Source organism: Spinacia oleracea, chromosome 1 (genome assembly GCF_020520425.1).
Source record: "Spinacia oleracea cultivar Varoflay chromosome 1, BTI_SOV_V1, whole genome shotgun sequence".
Lineage (NCBI taxonomy): Eukaryota > Viridiplantae > Streptophyta > Magnoliopsida > Caryophyllales > Amaranthaceae > Spinacia > Spinacia oleracea.
Window position 1 is genome coordinate 101680954 of NC_079487.1, and position 23414 is coordinate 101704367.

General features: G+C 34.0%; 1 protein-coding gene and 1 long non-coding RNA gene across 2 annotated transcripts; both read right to left on the bottom strand.

Moving 5' to 3' along the window:
• Positions 1 to 1821: 1821 nt before the first annotated feature.
• LOC110803281 (putative cyclin-B3-1) lies at positions 1822 to 11433 on the bottom strand. Its single transcript, XM_022008781.2, has 23 exons — positions 11263 to 11433; positions 11115 to 11169; positions 10966 to 11023; positions 10785 to 10866; positions 10511 to 10568; positions 10366 to 10420; positions 10200 to 10287; positions 9420 to 9477; positions 7778 to 7835; positions 7619 to 7694; positions 7454 to 7486; positions 7293 to 7347; positions 7060 to 7108; positions 6875 to 6968; positions 5455 to 5512; positions 4403 to 4693; positions 4207 to 4329; positions 3419 to 3508; positions 3170 to 3331; positions 3031 to 3090; positions 2614 to 2712; positions 2341 to 2519; positions 1822 to 2258 (listed from the first exon to the last, which is right to left on the bottom strand). Exons 2-23 carry the CDS (start codon positions 11127 to 11129, stop codon positions 2123 to 2125), a joined length of 1977 nt encoding a protein of 658 aa, XP_021864473.1. The 5' UTR covers positions 11130 to 11169; positions 11263 to 11433; the 3' UTR covers positions 1822 to 2122.
• Positions 11434 to 18556: 7123 nt separating this feature from the next.
• LOC130466078 (uncharacterized) lies at positions 18557 to 23236 on the bottom strand. The gene is made up of 5 exons (XR_008926097.1): positions 20828 to 23236; positions 20671 to 20744; positions 20469 to 20553; positions 19763 to 19827; positions 18557 to 18799 (listed from the first exon to the last, which is right to left on the bottom strand). It is a non-coding gene; the product is annotated as an uncharacterized lncRNA (long non-coding RNA).
• Positions 23237 to 23414: the final 178 nt, after the last annotated feature.

Below are 23414 nucleotides of genomic sequence, written 5' to 3' on the forward strand. Positions count from 1 at the left end.
AAGAACATCTGGTTACGAGAAAAGAACATGACTATTTTTTTATTTAGGTTTTTAATAAATAGTAAAATAATATATTATTTTTATAATAAAAAAGTAAAATATTATATCGCATGTTCTTTTGCCATAGTGTCATGTTCTTTCTCTTATGCACATATGTGCTTTTGGTGCACCATGCTCTATGTACACCACGGTCCATAGTCCACGGATTGGGGGAGTACGTTATTAGCGGTTTATTGTGGGTTATGGCCTATGGGGTAAGACCAAACTTGCCTAAATGCGTAGCACTTTATTAGCGGTTTATTGTGGTAATCAAACTTGCCTAAATGTCTACCACGTTACTCCGTATTAGCGATTTATTATGGGTAAGACCTACTTGCCTAAATGTCAGGAGGTTGACTACATCGTTGGTGGACAGTGGCATAATGCTGGAGTAAAATGGTACACTTCATGAGTTGAAAAGTCAAACAAAGTACTAAGTATCGGCAACAATGACAATTCTTAATACAACAATGGCAATATTTTAATACAACAATGACAGTATTTATGCAAACGATGACAATACTTATATAACACTTGTGTACATACTTTTACTCATTCATTTAATATGCAACATTTTTACCCATTCATTTAAGTGGTCCCTTTGCTTTTTCTATTTCATTACAGTTATTTACATAATTTCCTTTTTTGGGTGATTGTGACAGTATTTTAATACAACAATGACAATATATATAATATATATTCAACAATGACAATACTTTTATTACTGTTGAGAGTATATAACAAGTTAGCAACACTTTTACACATTTATTTAAGGGTGAACCATCTTTTCATTTTTTTTTTTAGGGTGGGTATAGGGTCGTTATTTCGCTGTCCACCAGCGATGTAGTCAGCCTCAAATGTCAGAGGCTCAGAGCAGTGCTACTAGTACACTCTATCTCTCTCTCTTCCTCATACTTTTTTTACAAGATTTACAAATCAGAAGCATTGATCATAGACCAAATGTGGTGTTTATGACAATCCCAGGAGATGTGGTTAAGGCTCTATTCTGTTCTACTTTGACTTATTTCAGACAAAATAAATTTAGTTAAGTTCAGAAAAGTTAAGTTAATAAGTTCAGATAAGTTTAATTAAGTTCAGATAATATAAGTTTCAGAACAAAAATGTCTTTTAGACATTTTCACACACGAATAAGTTTATTTCAGACAAAATAAATTTTTTTAAAATAAAATAAGTTCAGATAAATTCAAATAATATAAGTTCAGACAAAATAAATTTAATAGAACGGAGCCTTAACTAACAGACCGAGGGATACCTTACTCATATCCTCTTTCTCACAAGTGCATGGTTGGGAATCTGAATTATCATATTACAATAGCTAACTTGAGGTATTTGCCTAAAATCTTGTGTCAATCAAAATGGTGCGAGTAAATTGGGATGGAGTAAACAAACTCAGGGCCTACTTGTATCATTTTTCTTTCAGTACGAGCCTACAGAACGGCAACTTTTATATAAGACCGCTTTACCAAAAATACCGCTTTGATTGCCTAACTAATTGGTTCCACGCAAACTAGTTGGTTCCATGCTTGACTAATTGGTTCCATTGTTTAACTTATTGGTTCCATTGCTTAACTTATATGATACCAATGCGGTCTTTTGTGTAAGACCGCCTTATATAAAAGTTTGTACCTACAAAATGTCTTAGTATTGGTAATATGGTAACATGCAGCAAATCTCATTTGAAAATGGCAAGTGCGAACAAATGGCTCTGGGTGCCAAATCTATCTAGCCAAGAAGAATAATGACACAACAAAGATCAACAACTCAAAGAAAACACAGATTCAGTTGTGTGGAAAACTTGTATAATTGGCTGTATCACTCGTCAGAGCTGAAGATATACGTAGATAAAGAACTAAGGAAGCAAGTTTACACCATTTTACAAACACCAGCTGACCAGCCTACTGCACAACGCCTCAATAATTGATGTACTGCGTATGTAAAGGAGCACATGATATTTTATACACAAAATTCTGATATGGAATCAGAAACCTTAATGCAGCACAAACAAAAATGAGACGAACAAACTACACCGCCCAATTAAAACTACAGGAGGTGCAAAGAGGCTTCAAAGAGGAAGATTGTCCAAAGGCCTGACATCTGCAACACCGCCAAACTCAGGCTGCATGTACTTGTCATAAGTCACCTTCAGAAGACCTGTACTTGCAGCTTTGTGGATTTGCAGGATCATCTCTGCACAATCCCTGTTAGGAAATAGAACATCAGTATTACTGCAGAACTCATACATGTTTTAACAGCAAAGCTCAATGGTGAAAAAAAACTTGCCTAATCTGAGACTTCCCATGGCGTGTATGCTTTTCAAGCAATGAGGTCCATGCTGGAACTTCATTTAGGGTACAACGGGCAACATACACAGCTGAAGCACATAACAATGATGGTCTAAACCTCAAGGTTTCATATTTTACCAAGCACAACTCGATGAGGTAAAATGAGAGATGTTCATGCTAGAAGCCAAGATAAAAAGTTGTGAGTTAGAAACTGAAGAAAAATTGGAAAGAAGCAAGAACAAAACCAGAAAAACAATACTAATCAACAGACCCTTTTGTCTGACTGAGAAGCCTTGAGGAACCTTAGCATGAAGACATATGCTGTTGGCAAATTCAACCGAAATTTCAGCTTCTTGAGAATGCTCTTTTCCTGTGAACATGTTCATCATCAATACAACTCTTTTGCAAGAATAAATACATTATCTGGAAACACTGAACCAAGCTAGAGCTCGTAAAGGTATTGACTATTGAGAATCTCCTAGAAACTAACTACACTATGCTCAGGGTGATCTAAAGACCTTACTATGATTAACAAAGCAACCCGATCAGAGAGTTTCCCAGCAGCCCCTTGCATTAAAAATGTAATTAAACAACGGACATCCATCGCTGTTTGAGTTTCCAATCAATGTGATACATCATTTGCCTAATATTATACAAGCAACAAAGTTTAACCACTTCAAAAGCTTACCATTTCAAGCATTTGCTTTCGGGTGTATGACTCTGCTGAGATGCTGATCAAGTCTTTGACCTGAGTCAGATAAACAATATAAGACAATAATATCACATTAAAAACACAAGAAGCATATATATTGAACAGGTCTACCCACCCTTGGATGCCAGAAATCCTCATACTTTGATGCAAGCAAGAGCGATGCAAGACCAACCAACTGCAATTCTTTTTTCTTTATTGTAACTACAGAGAGATATCTATCCAGCAGGGTTACTGTGAGGTAAAGCGTTTCTGGCATCAGATCAAATTTCAAGTGTACCTGTTTTAAACATATATATAGAAATACAGAGTTAGATGAAACTCAAAAGGATTGCATACAAATGTTAATCAACTATTAGCCACCTACCTCTATAAGCCAATTAACCAATAAACCCCGCATCTGTGGAGTGACATCTGTTTGAATCATCATATAATTTTCCGGCAGCGTACTCTGCGCCTGCAAAAGGCAATTGACTGTAATTTCTTGTAAACAAAAATTTACTTGTAAGCATATCAACTTGAGGGAAATAACTAATCAAGACCTGCCTATACCTAAGAAGGCCAATGGTATTTTCTAATTGTAAGAGAATCCTTATGCTACTGTTAAAGACATGCAACATATTTAATATGCTAAGATGGTCCTTTCTTGTCCAAAGCTATCCTATGTGTTCCAAAGCTTTTGAATCATTCTAAAATAGACCAGAGTCAAAACAATCAGAATCTCCCTGCTCTTGAAAAACAACAGAATATAATTACAACTTCACACCAGCTAATTTTCAGCAATTATTTCACAGGAATGCAGAAGAGTTTCAAGACTTTTGTCCTTAACTAAAAGAGAGATCAGTTAAATATTCTAATTAAATCCCAAGTGTTTTAGCAATGAAGAAAAAATCTGTTTAGAAAGGCACGCTTTCAATATCAACTTAATCTGTCATCAATATATCTGTAGCTGTAGGCCTGTAGCAAGATAGGAACTTCAAGCTAGTCCAAAATCTATGTAAGGCACTCATTTATACTTATGCATTCTGCTCAAACACTATTGCATATTCTAGAAAAGAAAAAAATGTAGTTACCCAAACATCCTAGACTTCAAGCATATGAAAGAATGAGAAAAGGGATAAGAAACTGAAGTAAGGATAGAATGACGATAATCACCTCCATTATCCAATAATACTCATATATGTCATCAACATATTCTGCAACTTCTAGAGGATTACCCTCATCATCAATACTCGGCAACAATTCATGTTCTCTGACTTCATTGCTCAATTTTAGTAGCTGCACATCCATTTTTTTATTAGATTCTGCAGAATTCTAGTTTAAGATAACAATAGTGATGAAAGGATTTAACCTTTGATCTTGATATTAGCGAAGATGTGTATGATTTCCTGCGACCAAATTTTGTGTTGGCAGTAGTCTCCGATGACTGTGGTTCCGTATTGTCACTGCCTTTTTCTGGAGCTCCTCTGGCAGCAACTTCTTCACAGGAACCTGCAGGCTTCAAGGTTTTTGCAACAGAAAAAGTGGCTACTTTCACCCTTCTGGTAGATGCCACACCAAGAGATTTGTCCAAATTACAGATGCTCTTGGATTTTAACTTCTTTTGGTCAATGGAAATTTGTAAACTGGTTCTTGAAATTGGCTGAATTCCAAGATAAATGCGTCAACTTAGATTGTAAAGACCACAAAGCAAAATCAAATTACTCTCAGAAGAATCAAACACCAAGCACCAAGCCTCAATTGCATGCACAAATCTTAAAGCCTCAGGTGACAGGATCTAAGATATTATATGTTGAAAGAGGAAAGAGGAAAAAGAATAATTAGGCCCTGTAGATTGCTTGTCTGCATCAAGAGCCGAGATGGAACCACGGACACAAATTGTTTTATTTAGTATTGAGAGTGTATTTTTCAACAGCCTTACGTCTATACAATTAGACCAATATTTTAGTAATCCTGGATTGTCAAAATTCACAAAGTTCATGTTTTTACCCCAACAACACAGATAGTTTGAGATAGGAAGGATCTTCACCAATACATGGGCCATATATACTAGATAATCTAAAGCGCCCTTAGCCAGATTGCAGAAACACACTTTTGTCATCTTTTTGTAGTGGTAGCTATGATAATGATAACTATTTTATAGGAAATCCAGAAACAGAAAGTTGGTTTGACTCTTTAGTTCAAGAAAACATAAAGTGACTTATCACCTAACTATGAAACATTGTGAATCACAGAAACGGTGATGTTGCAGTATGGTAGTGTTGCTGCGGCTAGACTTAGTGCACTAAAAGCTGTTAACAATATCATGCAATTATGTAAGGTTTTGACTAAAGTTCTTTCAAGTACACCGTTGACAGGAGAGAGAAGAATATAAAATTATAAAGTACAATTATCAACAAGTACCTTGAGTGATTTCCTTAACCCTCCAGGAGCATCCTTGTTTGTCTGAACTCTCTGGGCCCTACACCAGACGGAATAACACACAGATAATTTACCTATGAAACAATTTACAAAAACCAAACTCTACACAAAGATGAAGATACCCCTCAGCACAATCATCATTTCCAAAATCAAACATTAAAAAGAGAAGGAATCACTTTCACAAGTACAGAATTTAAAAGCATGTGGGGAACATTCTTTTAAGGTCTTACTTGCCCTCATAACGTTCAACGATATTCCAGCAATGAGGTTAGAAGTTAGAAAGAGTACACATAGGGAGAGAGGGGGTGAAAGAACAGTCAAGCATGTACATATATCAACCAGGACAGAACTAATCAATATCAAAAGCTACCAGTCCCAGGGTGTAAAAGTAAGTTGCACATAGTTCAGCAAATCATGTAAAATGCACAAAGGTTCTTCATTTTCAACAAAGATGCACTACCTATGTTAGACTTAACGCACTTACGTCTTCACTAGAAAGAAATTTAATGATGACCTGTATGCCATCATATCCTAATAAATTAAATAGGCAACTAAGGTCTGCTCCAATGTATTCTAAGAAATCTCATCAACAAAGTTCCTGTGTTAAAAATATTGATTACAACCCAACAGAAACAAACACTGTGTTTACTTTTAGCTAGAATTTGGTTGATTCTTGTGATTTAAAACTGTTACCAACCAAAGATCTGCAAAATGTTGGATCTCACTTCATTGCTCTCAGCTAAACGAACCATTAAATTCTCCTGACTTTGAAATTTTCACACTGAAATGGAGAAAATATAACATCACAGTGTGAAGATTAAACTACATTAACTAGAGTGTATTTATACTAGTTCCAACAATGTTGAGCAGCTGAGATTTAGGCAGATGCCAATACAGAGTCATAACTAAAGGAATTTCTTCAGCTAACTTTCAATGATAATGCGGAGAACATCAAAAACAAATCCTCAATCAATAGATTGATGGCTTCTAAGAATCTACCTTACAGATACAACTTCTAAAGTTCCAAGACTTCTAACCAAGATAAAATAGACAACACTGGTGTGAAACTCTGCTATGACATCACAAAAAAAGGCAACAGATTCCTTCAAACTTCAGCATAAGCCAATTCAGAGAGAAATATAGAAAGGAACTTTAGACGCTTAAAAGTTCTAATATAAATAAAAACCATTAACAAATTTTCCTGCAATTTGATGATGCAACATGATGTGGCATCATAAACACAACAGCTGTCCTCCTCCATCGACAAAAAAATTTATACATGAAATGATGTAAGAGCCATGCAACCACGTAATTTTTATCATTAACACACAAAGACAATTAAGAAAAGGTGATACCTCACTTTCCAATAACAATTCCAATTAAGCATCATACAAATACTCACCTTAGTTTGATGCTGTCATTCACTTTTTCCTTTGAAACTTTGCCATTGAGATAGCTCATTTGGGGAACTAATTTTCCACCTACTCTTGCTTTTACTGAAGAAATAATGAGGGGAAAATTAGAACCTTTTGTGTACACTTTTCCTTAATTTTCAACCAAGCTAAATTTATAAGGTATCGAACTCACATGGGAAGCCAATTTTTCTTGTAGACTTCTCCTCACTCCTTTTACCTTCCTGGCAATATGAAATATACCAGTCAACCAATAGCACAAAATTTGCTCAAAACCTAAATATGAGGCCTTATACAGTAACAACTAATAAGAATGCCCTCCAACAAATAAATTGAGTAAATAAATGGAAACTCTGACTTCTATCTCCATGGAAAACAAACTGACATGAAAATTTTAGTGAAATCTACCTGTATGTCACTGGAATCCAATTGATTAGCTTTCTTCATTACTGGAAAGGACTTCCTTTAAATCGGAACATGAATAAAAACAGATGACAAGAACAGTTGCATCAATACCTCATAGAATATTTGCAAGGAATCAACTCACAAGTTTTATGAAGGCAACCAACCTTATAATTGTATTACTACTCTTACAAATCTGCCTGCAGAAAAATATGGTTTAAAAGATATACATTATGCTAATGCTTATGAAAACAGAAACAATGGTGTGCATAAACTAGTTCGTTGTTCATCAAATAGAGAAAAATAAGTAGAAGGCACAAGAGAGCCAAAACCTTGTTCTGTTTTCCATAGGTTCATTCAGTTGGACCCTTTGAAAATTTGAAGATGTTCTCAGAGGTTTGGTGCTAGCTGTAGCCAAGCAAACACGGGATAATGGTTACTAGAACCGAAGCCATGCTGATAATACCACATAAAACCACTATAATACCTACCTCTTACGGAGGTATCTGAGACTGCAACACCACGAGTTAAGTTTCCCTTCAAATTTTCCTGATCCAAGATAAAGTGAGAGGTGCAGAAATTTATAGCAAAGAGTAGAAAATACTGGAGATGCAGCAACGAGTTCCGTAAAAATTGGGTGGGATAAGGAACAGGACGTTGGAATGTTGGATATAATTAATGTCTCTAGCATGGACTTGAGGGGGAAACTCAATCTCACTTGTACAATTAAAATCGTTTTTCCCTTTATGATATTCATAGAAACAGCATATTTCAATAATGTTTCCCAATAAGTAATGTCACAAAAGATTGTCTCCCCCCCCCCCCCCCTTTCATAGCAGGTTCAAATGAAAGCTCCTTCCTCAGAGCTAAGATGACCAATACTCTGAAACTGTAGTACTGTAGGATTATCAGAAATTAAAAATCTTTGAATCTTGTGATCATATCACGATAGAATCCCTTTATCAGGCAATGCAGATGGTTTGTAGCAGAATATCATCACCGCAGTAAAAACCTTAACAATGCAGTAATGCCACCGAGATTTACTATCCCGGAAATTACTCACGCTTCCCTGAACAACAGTCAATTGAACTTTGGCCATATCCCATTTCTGTTTTATTATGGTATTAATATTTCAACAAGATTAAAATAAACTCAATGAGACTATCCCTTAGTGTTGGTCACACCTATTTGCATGGACTCCAATGCAATCTTTAACAGTTAATGTATTCAATTCCGTATAAGAAAAAATCGTAAAAAGTTGATATTTGAAAAATACATATCGAGACGAATCTATCAAAATCCCACATGATAATATTTTGATGTATGTGATAGTGAGAATTAACGATCTAGTTTTTCAAGTTTTAGACACATTCTCCAAAGTGTAACCATCATTAAAGAACGTTTGTAGTAGTTGTTACAGAAAATATTATTAACAAAAAGAGCAAATTTTTTAATAATAGCGATTGTTCACATAGTATGAAAGATAATTTCGTACGAAAGCTAAAGGCTAACAGAAGTACAAAAATATGTAATACAATGGAAATGTGAAAATAATTGCATATAAGCATTTCCTCGATAATGTTCATTTTTTATCTAGCATGATGGTTCATTTTAACATTTGTTCGATCTGTCCTAATAAGCAATAGCTAGTTTGCAATGCGATACACAAAAAGAAGCTTTTTCTCCTTGGCACAGAAGACTGTATGGCAGTTTATGGCTATACCAAGCTCTGGTAGTGTTCACATTTTCGCACAGAATCTTAATTGATCTTTGTGACACACCATCCCTTGTATTTGATTAAAAAAATAATATAGTTCCTATGGATTATATGCTTCTTAGTTCAGGTAGTAGACTACAGTTTCCTACTGGATTAAGGGTCAATTGGAAATAGCCTCTCGACAATGAAATGGTGAGATTGCATACATCAGTACCCCCATATCCAGGCTAAAAGAGGGAGCCTCCTTAGAGGCATTGGGATAATAGCAATGTTGATACTCACTAGATTAATATATAAATGTTCATAAAGATTGAATTTCGGGCCAACAAAGCAACTATTTAAATACCTTAAATAATAAATATGCCACCTAAAGCTATAAGATATTTCAAAGTAAAAAAAGCAAACAATTGGCGTACCACTACATATCGACAAGACGAAGCAGTATTTGTAAGAGTGCCAAAAGCAACTGAACTCCTGAAAAGAAAAGGGCAGGAAACAAATTACACACTGGATGTATTGCATACAAGTATTCAACTATTAATGCATGTAAATTGGGATTTTCTCTTAGTATGCATTCAAGACAAAGCAAAACCCACTTCAGATAATCATAACGGGTTGTTGTTACACAAGTTGCATAATGTCTTTTGCCAAGCCTTCGAATAACAAATGACATTACAAAAGAGAACTTATACAAAAGCATGGTACATTTAGTCCACAAGTAATAAAATTTTAAGAATATTGGACTCCATAAAATGTTTGTAAACCACCTAAGAACATAAATTGACAACTACCCCAAAGCACTGGTGTAAAGAAATTTGGCCACTGTAATGTACTTATAATTTAAGGCAGTTCAATCTCACAAAAGTCAAAATACAAGCAAACCCTCAAGGAAAAGAAAGCCAGGATGTCAATACCACACAATATGATGTACTCTTTGAATTTTTGGCATGGCTAAGAGTCTAAGACTCACCAAAATGTCCAAATCTCTAACAGAATTGCACATTTTCCGCAACACCTTGCTGAAGTAGTGAGCAGAGAAATAATTGACTTTATCCATATCATATTTTTTTAAAATTTAGTGAAGTACTATTTTATTAACGACGGAAATAAAGAACAGTCCTCATACAAAAAATCCAACTTATCTCTAACAGGTTCTGCTAGAAGCATTAAGAACAATAGAAAAGATTCATGCTCACCTCAAACCACTAGGTTTATCAAACCTAGATGATTGCCCCCGTGTATTGCTGACATCAGATAATGCTTTTCTTCCAACCTTTGCCTTGTCTATACTAAAAGGAAGACGTGTCAAATACTACTTACAGAAGAGACAAGTGATATCGCACATATAATCAAAAGTCATACCAAGAGTGTCATGGCTGCCTTTAGTCACCTCAGCACCACTTAGACTGATCTTTGTCTTGTAAAGTAAGTACATAATGCATAAGAATTACTGTTTATCAAAGTAATTTTCAGCAATGAAACGTGCACAAAGGGACAATCATATTACCTTAGTAACAGTGTTACTTGACAGTGTAAACCCCTTCTTTGATGCAAGGGATGTCCTTCTGTAACACAAAAGGGTATACTTGTATAATTATCTATTATGAAACGAGACCGCAAAGGCGCAAATATAACGTAGTTCTCGAAGATTTGGTCTAAAACCCTAAACTAGACCATATAAATGTTCAACAAAATCACATGTAGATATCTAATACATATGGGGTACATTTGAATACTTGATGAAAGATAAACAAGAAGTGAGAATAAAAGACGGATCTTACGAAAATTTAGCATCAGCTTCATTGCTACTTCTGCCATTAACTTTCGGCCTATCCGAATAAACCTTAAATTTGCTTGTAGCAACTGCCCCAAGAACATCAACAAAATGCACAACCAGTTAACTCTTAGGATCTACTCAAACACTAAAAACACAACACCGAACTTAAGGCACAAATACATTACCATTCTTACTAAGTCCAGAACCTTCTGTAAACTTGGTTTGCCCAGAAACAGTTTTCCCCTTCAAAAAGATACAGCAGCGAAATTAGGATCAGCCATTAAAGCACCGCTTAACCATCAAATCAGTACTAAAAGTTAGGGTTTCTCAGCACCTTGAAAAGCACCATTTTTACTTCTTCTTCCTGTTTTTCCTCCTTTCAAATTGAACTACAATGCAGATAAAAAAGAGAGAAAATTTTACATTAATTTAAGTTCGATTTGTAAAAATTGAAACAAAAATTAGGGTTTGAAGAACAGTACCTTTAAGATTAGAGTTAGATCATTTCTTGTTGCCCGAATCTAGCTATTTTTCTGAAATTGTGGCTTGCAATTTGGCGGATTTCTTGAGTTGAATTTCAGAAGAAGTGAACTCCAAAGAATGGTTGTTCGTTTAAACCAAAATTTTGAACGAACAAAAAAAAAAAAATACTAATCTTAAACCAGAAAATGCCCGCCTAACTTTAGTTTTTGAATTGATTTCCTACTTTCCACAATTGCCCTCTTAGTTTTTCTTTTTCGGATTTTTCATGAAATACCACGAGGTTTAAGTTTATTCACCAAATACTCTCGTACTTTCAGTTATTTACCATATATCTCTGACTGAGGTTATGTAAACAATAATCAAAATTGATGAGATTAACTTTTTTCAGTTATTTCGTGAAATGACATTTTAGTTTTCACAAAATTGATGAGAAATAAAAGGTATTTAGCACACTCGTATAGAATAAATTTATTATCAATTAGGGTAACTTTATCCTAACTTTTAACTTTTAGCATGTTTTTATTCCTGTAAAAAAAATACGGAGTATATGTTTTTATTAACTTTTTATATAATAACGAAATACAAATTATGTTTTCAAAAATGCGCCAATACCCTTGAAATTTGCAAAATGTATCAAAAGTCTTTATTGACTAACTGATGTAGTTTTGGGGGGGATTTTGATAGGGTAGTTGACTGTTTGTGGAGGTGATGTCAAACCGTCAAGCATTGGCGATGGGGGGAGGAGGGAGAAGGGAAGGTGGTTGGAGAAAGGAGCAGAAAATTAAGAGGTCCGGGTTATTACTTGCTTTATAACTTAATTTAGTGCGCTAGTGGTTTATTTTAGTGTATTAGTGGGTTATTAGTTTATTAGGATTAATGATGATTATTGGAGGTACGATGCTAAACCGTTAGTCAATAAAGGTATCTGAAACATTTTCCCAAATCTTAGGGGTATTTAGAGCATTTCTGAAAACATTTAGATATTTCATGCATTTTATGAAACCTCAAGGTCATTTCATTAAATAATCGTTTTCTTTTTCGTTTCTCTTTGTAATTTGTACATACTAGTCCCATATACGCGTGTTACCTGAGACAAAAAAACGTATTGCATAAAAAAAATTTGCATAACATTATTGGAAAAAAGTGTTCCCTTTATTTAAAAATAATTGCATAATATATAAATGTATACATTTGATATCCTCCTTTTATAAAAGAAAAATATCCATATAAATATGGAGTAGTAAAAAGGGTAAATGTTCTTTCTACTTGTCGATACATTTACTACTCTATACTATAGTAATAATTACATTTTTTTTACGCATAGCACACCCGGTTCACCGGAGCTTAGCTCCAACTACATCCGGATCGACCCGTGTCGCACACCTTGCTTATGATGGGTGAGTCTCCCAACAAGAGTTTTTGCATACGGCGAGGCTCGAACCCGAGACCTCCCTTAAGCTAGTAATAATTACATTTCATATAAGTAATTACATTTTTTTCTAAAACTTGTACAAAGTATTTTAAATTTATGTAATGAAAGGTAAAAACCGAACTCCCAAATTCTGACTCCACCTCGTGGGGTCCCTTGAATAATAGAGATGAATTTGTTCTCATTCCAATCATTTTGCTAATTCAAATTTTTTTAGTTTTACGATTCACGGTACGTGTTATTAATACTCTCGTATATGAGTCTTGAGAAAGTTGTTAACGGGCGGAGACGGGGAGTCTTGCTTTTAAAAAATTATTCTCCATGTTATATTTCAACTAATATTTAATAAATAAGAGATAGTTTGGGATGGATGCAATTTTCACCTTTTTTGTTTTCCTAAACAAAAAATAATAATCAAAATATCTTCGTTTAAAGCGTCGTAAAAAAAAAACTTTTGCCCCAATTTGTCAAATTTAAAACGGAAAAGAACATTCCTCTTACACACACTCTCTTTCCCGTAAAAGTTTGGACTAAACTCTATTTTCTCTCTCTAAAATGCAAAACACTCATTTGTATTCCATCAATGGTGGATTATCCTAGTATCTTATCTCCATCTCTAAAACGTCATTTGAACCTTCTTATGCCTACTTTTGTCCTTCTACTCTTGATTTTATGTTTGTTTATTCATTTTCTTTCTTTCAATCGCTCTTCACTTTTCTCCATCTTCAATAAACTCGAACGGGTAGAGGAGGAAGAAGATCACACACGGTCTCAAACCTCCATTTCCAACACCAAGTCTTCTCTCTCCAAATTTCAGATAAGACTCAAAATACCTATCAGTTAAATACGACCAAAATTATCGATTCGACGATTATTAGGCAAATATGAGAAACATAGATTCAAGTTAAATCTTAATTCCCAATTTATCATATCTCCCTTTTATGTTTCTTGTCATTCTCTCAGATCCTTCTTCTCTTTAACTTGGTATGTATGGTTAATTGATGAACTTGATAATATTATTAACACAAGGTGTTCGGATTAGAGAGTGGGGATGGTGGTGGTTGTAGGGAGTGAAGGTGGAGATGATGGTGGGGAAGGTCACAATATAAAATTGATACTCCTATACGGAATATTTTAGAGTAAAAGTACGTACAATAATTTGGTTTTAGTTTTTAAAAATCTATTACTATATACTAAAAGAGACACCAGGAATGACACGTGTCAATTCCTGGTGCGATTTTTTCCAGCCAAAAACCACTTTCCCAAAAAAAGTGTATCTATTTTATTTTATTCTGTACCTTTATTTATATACTATTTATGTATGGAAATAAAATTTAGTTTATAAATTATGGCAATAATAGATACGACGTAATAATAATTATTCTACATTTGTAACATTTTAGTCAAATCGTTATATTAATAATGGAAAATATATCACTCAATATTTTGATAAAATTACCATATTAGCATTTTAAATATGCACATTAAATGAATAAATTTAAACGAGTATATGTTAAAAATGTTATAACTATGCAATAGTTTGGAAGATAATCAGTTAAATATTTTGTGAATAAAATTATCAAAATCCGTGTGTGCACGGGATCTAATCTAGTTGTATAATAAAACTAAAACTAGTTTCAAATTTTTTTTAGAAACTAAAAACGATAACGAAATGGTACCGAATAAGCCCTAAATTATTGTTAAGACTACTTTAGATTCAACCAAATTTAACTTTTTAGCCCTCAATTTAAACATCATGTTATTTTATTATTTTATTCACCTCACGCGCATTAAGTCTTAAGTTGTTTTGGGTTTTCAAGACTCTATTTAAGACTTTGTCAAAAATCAATATCCACTCACTTAAATATTGAAAATTTGGTTTGTCTTGCCTTAAGACTAAAATAATAATTGACTCAAATGAAGAATATATGACTAAATCACCCTAAGTCATAATTGAGTGCAAGTGTGCATCAAAAGCAAATATCCCCAGGTCATGCATGACTTAAAATGTAAAATTAACAAATTATTTAATTGTTAACCATTTTATCATAACAATTCTCTCTACTAAACGATGGTAACCATAGCTTAATTTGTAACAAAAAAAGAGAGCATATTCCATCCAAAATCAACTAAACACGCTGACCAGGAGGTCCATGACTAAGCTTCACTAAATCACCCTTAACCACTAGTTCCAGATCTTCAAGAGAATATAATAAATCAGAATCATTCAAATTATGCGAGCTTCATTTCACCTTAAAGTGCAACACTGAGTCCTCAAAAATGTCATTTAAGAGAGATTTAGATATGCAATCTCAAACCTTCTCGCAGATCGAGTACTAGGATGAAGACGAGTTCGAAGAGCTTTATATCAATGCAAAACTTAAATTCGTCTCTAACCCTGAGTATTTTGCTAGTGGTGCACATGGTGGTCGAAATGGCTCCAACGAGGAGAGAATATCATTGGCGTAAGGTGGTAGTGGTGGTCGGATATCTTGTTGTGGCATAAGGATGAAGGGAGTTGAGGAAAATGATTCAAAAGGGAAAAGAAAGGTTGACCCATAGTTTTTCTCTTCTCAACCCCCAACCCACCACTAATGTGGTCTTATACTTATAAAACGTTCTTTTATAAGTTTTTAAAACATAAAGCTAACATTATTTTTAGCGAAATTTCCCATTAAATAGTTAAATTGCAGCTGTAAAAAAAATTAGTAAACGCACAGTAGGGGGCTACAATGCCCTAATTTTTTTTAAAATATATGAATTTGATCTTTAAAAACAAGTTATGTCCCTCCTCTGTAAATATTTGTTGCATACACAACAAAAGTTTCATAACTCGGTAAATGAAAACAATTGTAAACTAACAACATATGCTTCATCCTTAATAAAAAAAAAAAAAAAAACATGTGATGATGTAAACTTCACCTCCAAAATTTAAATTGATCACATATACGATATAAAATTACATACATAATCCAAATTTGTTGAATTAAAATAAGTAATTCACACGTACACCTTCTTGCTCCTTCAATGATAAATTTGTTTGTCCACGACCAAAGTGCATGCCAAAATTGTTTGTAACACCCCGACAATTCTCCCTTTTCTAGAATAACCCTTTTTATAAATTATAAATATAGAGAATTATCAAAGTATTATCTCCAGTGTGAAAACGTAACTGCTTATTCAGAATTTTGCAGCGAAAAACATAAAACTAACTTTAAGTTTATAAATAATCAACTACGGAGTTAACTCCAAAACCAATTACGAAAATAAAGTCGATGTAGCTAGTTCAACAAGTTTAAAGTCCAATTAAACAAACCAGAGTCAACTTAGCAAATCAAAACTAAATACAAGCTCTCCAGTCCCAAACCCAATGATGCATCATCTTCAAAACTGCAGATGGGCAATGCTTATTGTTCACTAGAGACTGCTCACCAAAATTGGTCATCACAGGATCAATAAGGCATAGCCATGATCAACACACACAAACAAGGCACGTGATTAGCAAAGCCGAGTAATACATACTAAATCGGTAAATAAACATTCCTAACATGATACTAATAAAGCATAAGTAAGGAAAGCCAAACATATTGACTTGGATACCACATTTGACTGGAATAGACTCGACCTTTATATCATTAATATTATTTTAATTGAAATAGTCAATGGACCGAGTTGTCAAACCAGAAGCCTTCACTAAGGAAGACGAGGTACGGGCGCGACTCTGTAACCTCAGTGACCTGCGATATCGAGGAACTTTTGAAGAAAAATAGAACACGGTGATCAATTCGGTCCCAGAAAAGGCCATGGGCTACCACCATGAACCCCAACTCCTGTTTGTCCGTCACTTTAGACGTGCACAGTCTAAAGTTATTGCTATTCAGTTTCACTTTACATGATTTACCAATTAATACTTTGTTATGACTCATCAATCACATAAATCACATAATCAACAAGTATTCACAACTGTTTTTATCTTGAAATTAAGTAAGCGATCACAAAGTTATCAATCAAGAACTAATTCCAATTAATTCAACCTTTCCTTTAACAATGGTTAACTATCTTTATATAGGTGTAAAGTATCAACTTACTAAACAAGGTCCTCGTCCCTCATAAAGTAGTGAAATGCTAAAAGGGAACAACGATCAATCTATCTAAACCAATATATATAAAATAATATAAAGTTCTCAACTGACATGCTTGCACCAATCATCCATGCTAACATTTTATAATTCATGTAACACGCCGACAATTCTCCCTTTTCTAGAATAACCCTTTTTATAAATATAACTATAGAGAATTATCAAAGTATTATCGCCCGTTTGAAAACGTAATGACTTATTCAGAATTTTGCAGCGGAAAACATAAAACTAACTTTAAGTTTATAAATAATCAACTATAGATTTAATTCCAAAACCAATCAACGAAAATAAAGTCAATGTAACTAGTTCAAAAAGTTTAAAAGTCCAATCAAACAAACCAAAGTCAACTTAGAAAATCAAAACTAAATACAAGCTCTCTAATCCCGATCTCAATATGCATCATCTTCAAACCTGTAGATGGGCAAGGCTTATTGATCCTTAGAGACTGCTCACTAAAATGGGTCATCACAGGATCAATAAGGCATAGCCATGATCAACACACACAAATAAAGCACGTAATCAGCAAAGATGAGTACTATATACTAAATCAACGAATAAATATTCTTAGCATGATACTAATAAGCGAACAATCCTAACATGATACTAATAAAAATAAGTAAGGTCAACCAAAACATATTAACTTGAAGACCACACTTGACTAGACTATACTAGACTAGACTGGGACTAGACTTTCATAACATTAATATTATTTTAATTGAAATAGTCAATGGACCGAGTTGCCTACTAGAAGCCTTCACTAAGGAAGACGAGGTACGGGCGCGACTCCGTAACCCCAAGGACCTGCGATATCGAGGAACTTTTGAATAAAATAGAACCAGTGATCAATCCGGCCCCAGAAAAAGCCATAGACGACCCATGACCCCAACTCCTGATTGTCCGTCACTTTCAGACGTGCACATTCTAAAGCTAATGCTACTCAGTTTCACTTTACATGATTTACCAATTAATATTTTGTTATGACTCGTCAATCACATAAATCATACAACTGTTTTTTATCTTGTAATTAAATAAGTGATCACAAAGCTGTGAATCAATAATTCGTTCCAATTAATTCAATCTATCCTTTAATAATGGTTAACCACCTTTATGTAGGTGTAAAGTATCAACTTACTAAACAAGGTCCTCGGCCCTCATAAAGTAGTGAAATGCTAAAAGGGAACAACGATTAATTGATCTAAACCAATATATAAAATAATATAAAGTTTCCAACTGGCATGTTTGCACCAATCATCCATGCTAACATGTTATAATTCTCATAATAAGGTTTTATGCTCAACGTATTCATTCAACGACATTGGACATGAAATTTCAACATAAACCAATTCATAAATGCATTCAACATAGTATCCACAATAGCACACATCCACAAACACACATGTATGTACGTACTTTGTGTAAACAAATTGATAGGCCTCTTTAACGATTTAAAAAGTCGTTTACAGAGAATTCTCCGCCTAAAACAACCAATAAAGATTCCCAATCAACTTCTAATAATTCACAGCCATAATCAAGCATTCTAAAGACATCCTAAACATATTTAGAACATTTTCCAACATCAAAACTCAACTACTAAACCTCCTAACATAGTGATTTCTTCACTAATTGTAACACCCCGACAATTCTCTCTTTTCTAAATAACCTTTTAATATAAAACGTAGAGAATTATCAAGGCATTATCGCCCGTGTGAAAACGTAACGGCTTATTCAGAATTTTGCAGCGGAAAACATAAAACTAACTTTAGGTTTATAAATAATCGATTACAGATTTAATCCCAAAAACCAACCAACGAAAATAAGGAAATATAAATAGTACGACAAGTTTAAAATCCAAATTAACAAACCAAGTCACTTAGCAAAACAAAACTAAATACAAGCTCTCTAATCCCGATCCCAATGATGCATCATCTTCAAACCTGCAGATGGACAATGCTTATTGATCCTTAGAGACTGCTCACCAAAGATTGGGTCATCACAGGATCAATAAGGCATAGCCATGATCAACATGCACAAGCAAAAGCACGTAATCAGCAAAGCTGAGTACTACATACTAAATCAATAATAATCCTAACATGATTCTATTAAACGAACAATCCTAACATGGTACTAAATAAAACATAAGCAAGGATAATCAAGATATATTGACTTGAAGACTATATTTGACTGAACTAGACCTTTGTATCATTAACATTATTTTAATTGAAATAGTCAATGGACTGAGTTGTCTACTAGAAACTTCTTCTTCTTCACTAAGGAAGACGAGGTACGGGCGCGACTCCGTAAACCCCAATGACCTGCGATATCGAGGGACTTTTAAATAAAAATAGAACCGGTGATCAATCCGGCCCCAGAAAAAGCCATAGGCTACCCATGACCCCAACTCCTGATTGTCCGTCACTTTAGACGTGCACAGTCTAAAGCTATTGCTACTCATTTTCACTTTACATGACTTAACTTTTAATACTTGGTTATGACTCATCAAACATAAACATTATATTCAACAAGTAAACACAACTTCTTTTATCTTTGAATTAAACCAGTGATCACAACATTCAACCAAGAGCCAATTCCAACTATTTTAATCCTTCCTTTATCCATATTTAAAAACCTTTATTAGGTATAAGGTTCAACTACCAAACAAGGTCCTCGGCCCTTATAAGGTAGTGAAAATCTAAAGAGGAACAACGATCAATAAAGATCTAAACCAATATTAAATAGTATAAAGTTCCCCAAAACCAACATGCTTGCATCAATATTCCATGCTAACATGATTCAATTCTTATAAATAAAGTTCTATGCTCAACGCATTAATTCAACGACATTGAACATGAAATTCCAACATAAATAAGTTCATAAATGTATTCATCATATTCTCAATACAACACACATTCAAGCACACAGGTATGTACGTACCTTGTGTAGACAAACTGCTAGGCCACTTTAACGAATTCAAAAGTCTCCCACAAAGAATTCTCCGCCTAAAAACAACCAATAAAATTCCTCAATCAATATCCAACAGTTTACAGCAATACTATAGTACTCTAAATACACCCTAAACATAATTTGAACCATCCCCAATATCGAAACTTAACTAAATAACCTCCAAGCATAGTAACTATTAAACTAATGATCCTAAATCGTTCTAAACTCCAATAGAACATCCCTTTTAAAATTTCCAGCAATATAAAATGATTTCAAACGTCCACCAAAACATAATCAACGTTCTTAAAATCATAAAAATAATAGTTTTAATAATATACAATCGTTCTATTATGATTTAAATCATTAAAAACCTTAAAAATTCACACTTTAATAATTAAAATCATTATTTCATTTCAATTACCTAATTTGAAAATTAATAATTTAATTATGCAAACCTAAAATTTTGAAATCCACAATTAAATCATAAAGCTTATAATTTAAATTCAAGAAACGCAATTTAAATTATTAAAACTTTATTAAATTCATTATTTAAACATAATATGTAAATCTGAAAATTCTAGTTACATCATAAAAACATATAATTTAAATTCAAGAACTTAATTTAAATTCAAGAGCATAAATTCAAATTAATAAACTTAATTAAAAGATTTAAATAACTTAGGGTTTAAGAAATAACCAAAAGGAGAGGAGAGAGTTGCTGGCGACAAGGGTGCGGCTGGGCGGCACGCGGCGGCGCACCGGCGGCAGCGAGGTGGTGGCGGCTGGGCGAACAAGCAGAGGTACAGTATAAGCAACCAATGAAAAGAAACGAAAGAGAAGGAACGAAGGGGAGAAGAAAGGGGACGGACGAAAGAGAAGAACGAGAACAAGAAGACTACCGTGTGGTCGGAGGACAGGCGACGGAAGCTTTCGCGGCGGTTGTGCTGGCGGCGAGGAAGAACTCGCGATGTTGCTGCGCAAAAACAAAGGGCTGAGAGGAAAGACGAAAACAGAGAGGGAGGAAGAGACGACGGAGGAGATGAGGAGGAAACTTACCGGCGGCGACGAACACTGGTGGTCGCAGGTGGCTGAGTCACGACGGCGGCTGGGACAACATCGTGGAGAGAAAGGCAGAGAGGTTGAGGAGCAGTTACGTGAATGGAGGGTTTGGAAATAGTTTTCCTGTTTTGGTTTTCACGTGAATTAGAAAAGAGGAAGGAGGATCATTTTGGGTTTATTGATTTGGACTTTACCCAATTGGGCCTAGAATTAGGATTTGGGTTTTAGTGTTTCAGTCAAATTGAATAGGATTGTTTTTCCGAATTCAACGAGTTTTCCTAATTCAAATTCTTTTCAACATAAAGTTCTAAAATTATTCTTGATTGCGCAAACCGTTAAAATATTTAGAATATATTTAAATGAAATTAAATATACATTAAATATATAAATATAATAAAGTTCAAAAATCGTTAAATATTTAGAACGCACTTAAAATAAAATAAATATACGTTAATTATATATTCATTACTTAAAATTCATAAATTCTATTTAAATATAAATAATATACGTTAAAATATATTAATAAAATTTATAAATTTATGGGGGATTACACTAATAATCACAATTTATCATAAACTCCAATATAACAGGCCCTTTGCAATTTCCAGCAACATAAACTAATTTCAAACTACTCCAAAACATAATTAACATATTTGAAATCATAAAAAAAAATAACTTTAATAACTTATAATCATCCTACCATGATTTCAAAACTATTAAAACCTTAAAAATTCATGCTTTAATAATTAAAACCCCTATTTTAATCAAATTATACAATCTGAAAATTAATAATTTCATTATGCAAAGCATATAATCTGATTTCTAAATTAACATAATTAAAACCATAAATTTAAAGCATGAAAACATTAATTAATTAAATTACTAAAACAAAATTAAAACATTGAATAGTTTTAGGGTTAAAGAGACTGGCCGGCGCTCAGGGACGGCGGCAACAAGGCAAGTTGTTGACTGGCGCAAGGTGGCCGGCGGTGGCAACAACGTTGGCTGCGTGAGTTGGTAGTGGTGGTGTGCGAATAAAGAAGCAAGAAAAGAGGAAGGAGGAAGCTGGCCGGTAGGGCGGCAGCGATGGCTGTCATGCGGTGCAGCAAGGCGGCGCGGCAAGGGGGCACACCCGCAACGACCAGGTGGTGGTGGTGGTTGCGTGCGTTAGGTGTAGCTGTCGAGCAACAGAGGCAAGCAGAACAGAGCCATTGATTAAGGAGAGAGGAACGAAAAAGAGAAAGAAAGAACGAAGGAGAGGGGGAAGATGGAGGAGTTACCGGTGGTGGTTGTCGGTGGCTGGTGGCAGCGTGAGAAACAACAAGAAGATAGAGGTGTTTGAGGTTTTTGCAATTCACGTGAATTTGATGCTTGGGTTTTACGTTGAAACAAGTAATGGGCATTATGGGTTTATTTGTTTTGGGTTTCACCAATTTGGGCCAATTTGGGCTAGGATTATGATTTAGTTTTAGTATTTGAATCAAAAACCGATTAGGATTGTCTTCCAAATTCACACGTTTTTTCGTAATTAAAATTCTAAAATTATTTTTGATTTCATAAATCGTTAAATATTTAGGACGTAATTAAATAAAATAAATATGCGTTAATTATATATTTATTACTAAAATTCGCAAATTCTATTTAAATATAAATAACTATACGTTAAAATATACTCCGTATTAATAAAATTTATAAATTTACGGGGGATTACAATTCTCATAATAAACTCTATGTTCAACATGTTCATCCAACGACATTAAACATGTAAATTTCAACACAACCAAGTCCATCGACATATTCAACATGGTTTCAATAATAGCACACATCCACAAACACACAAGTATGTATGTATATACCTTGTGTAAACAAATTGATAGGCCACTTTAACTATTTAAAAAGTCGCCTATAGAGAATTCTCCGGCTAAAATAACAAATAAAGATTCTCAATCAACTTCCAATAATTCACAACAATAATAAAGTACTCTAAATACATCCTAAACATATTTAGAACCTTCCCCAATATCAAAAATGGGATATTTAATCTCCTAGCATAATATTTATTGAATTAATGATTGAAATTCATTGAAAACTCTATAAAACACCGTTCTTTAAATTTCTAGCAATATGAAATCATTTAAAGTTTTCCCCAAAACCAAATTATCATGCTTAGAACATAAATTAATAGTTTTAATAATTCGTAATCATTCTACCATGATTTAAAACCATTAAAAACTTAGAATTCATGCTTTAAATAATTCAAACTCTTATTTTAATCAAATTATGTAATCTGAAATTTAATAATTAAATTACATAAAACATATAAATCAAAAATTCATAATTGAATAATGAAAACTATACATTTAATTCAATAAAACGTAAATTACATAAATAAAACATAATTAAAACATTTAATTAGCTTAGGGTTTTTAAGAGATTAACCAAAAAGAGGGAAGGAGATGCTGGCCGGCGGCAAGGGAGGAGCGACAGCGTGCAGATGGTCGCGAGGGTTGGGCGACGTGACTGGTGGTTGGCTAGGCGACACTTGGTGGTTGTGCGTGGCTGCCGCAACAAACAAAAACGAGTG

Excerpts from the sequence above, each read along its gene's own strand:
- LOC110803281 (XM_022008781.2), bottom strand. Across the intron at positions 4,330-4,402 it reads CGCTAATATCAAGATCAAAG|CTACTAAAATTGAGCAATGA; the intron begins GTTAAATCCTTT and ends ATGGATGTGCAG. Across the intron at positions 2,520-2,613 it reads CTTCTCAGTCAGACAAAAGG|CATGAACATCTCTCATTTTA; the intron begins GTCTGTTGATTA and ends CTTGGCTTCTAG.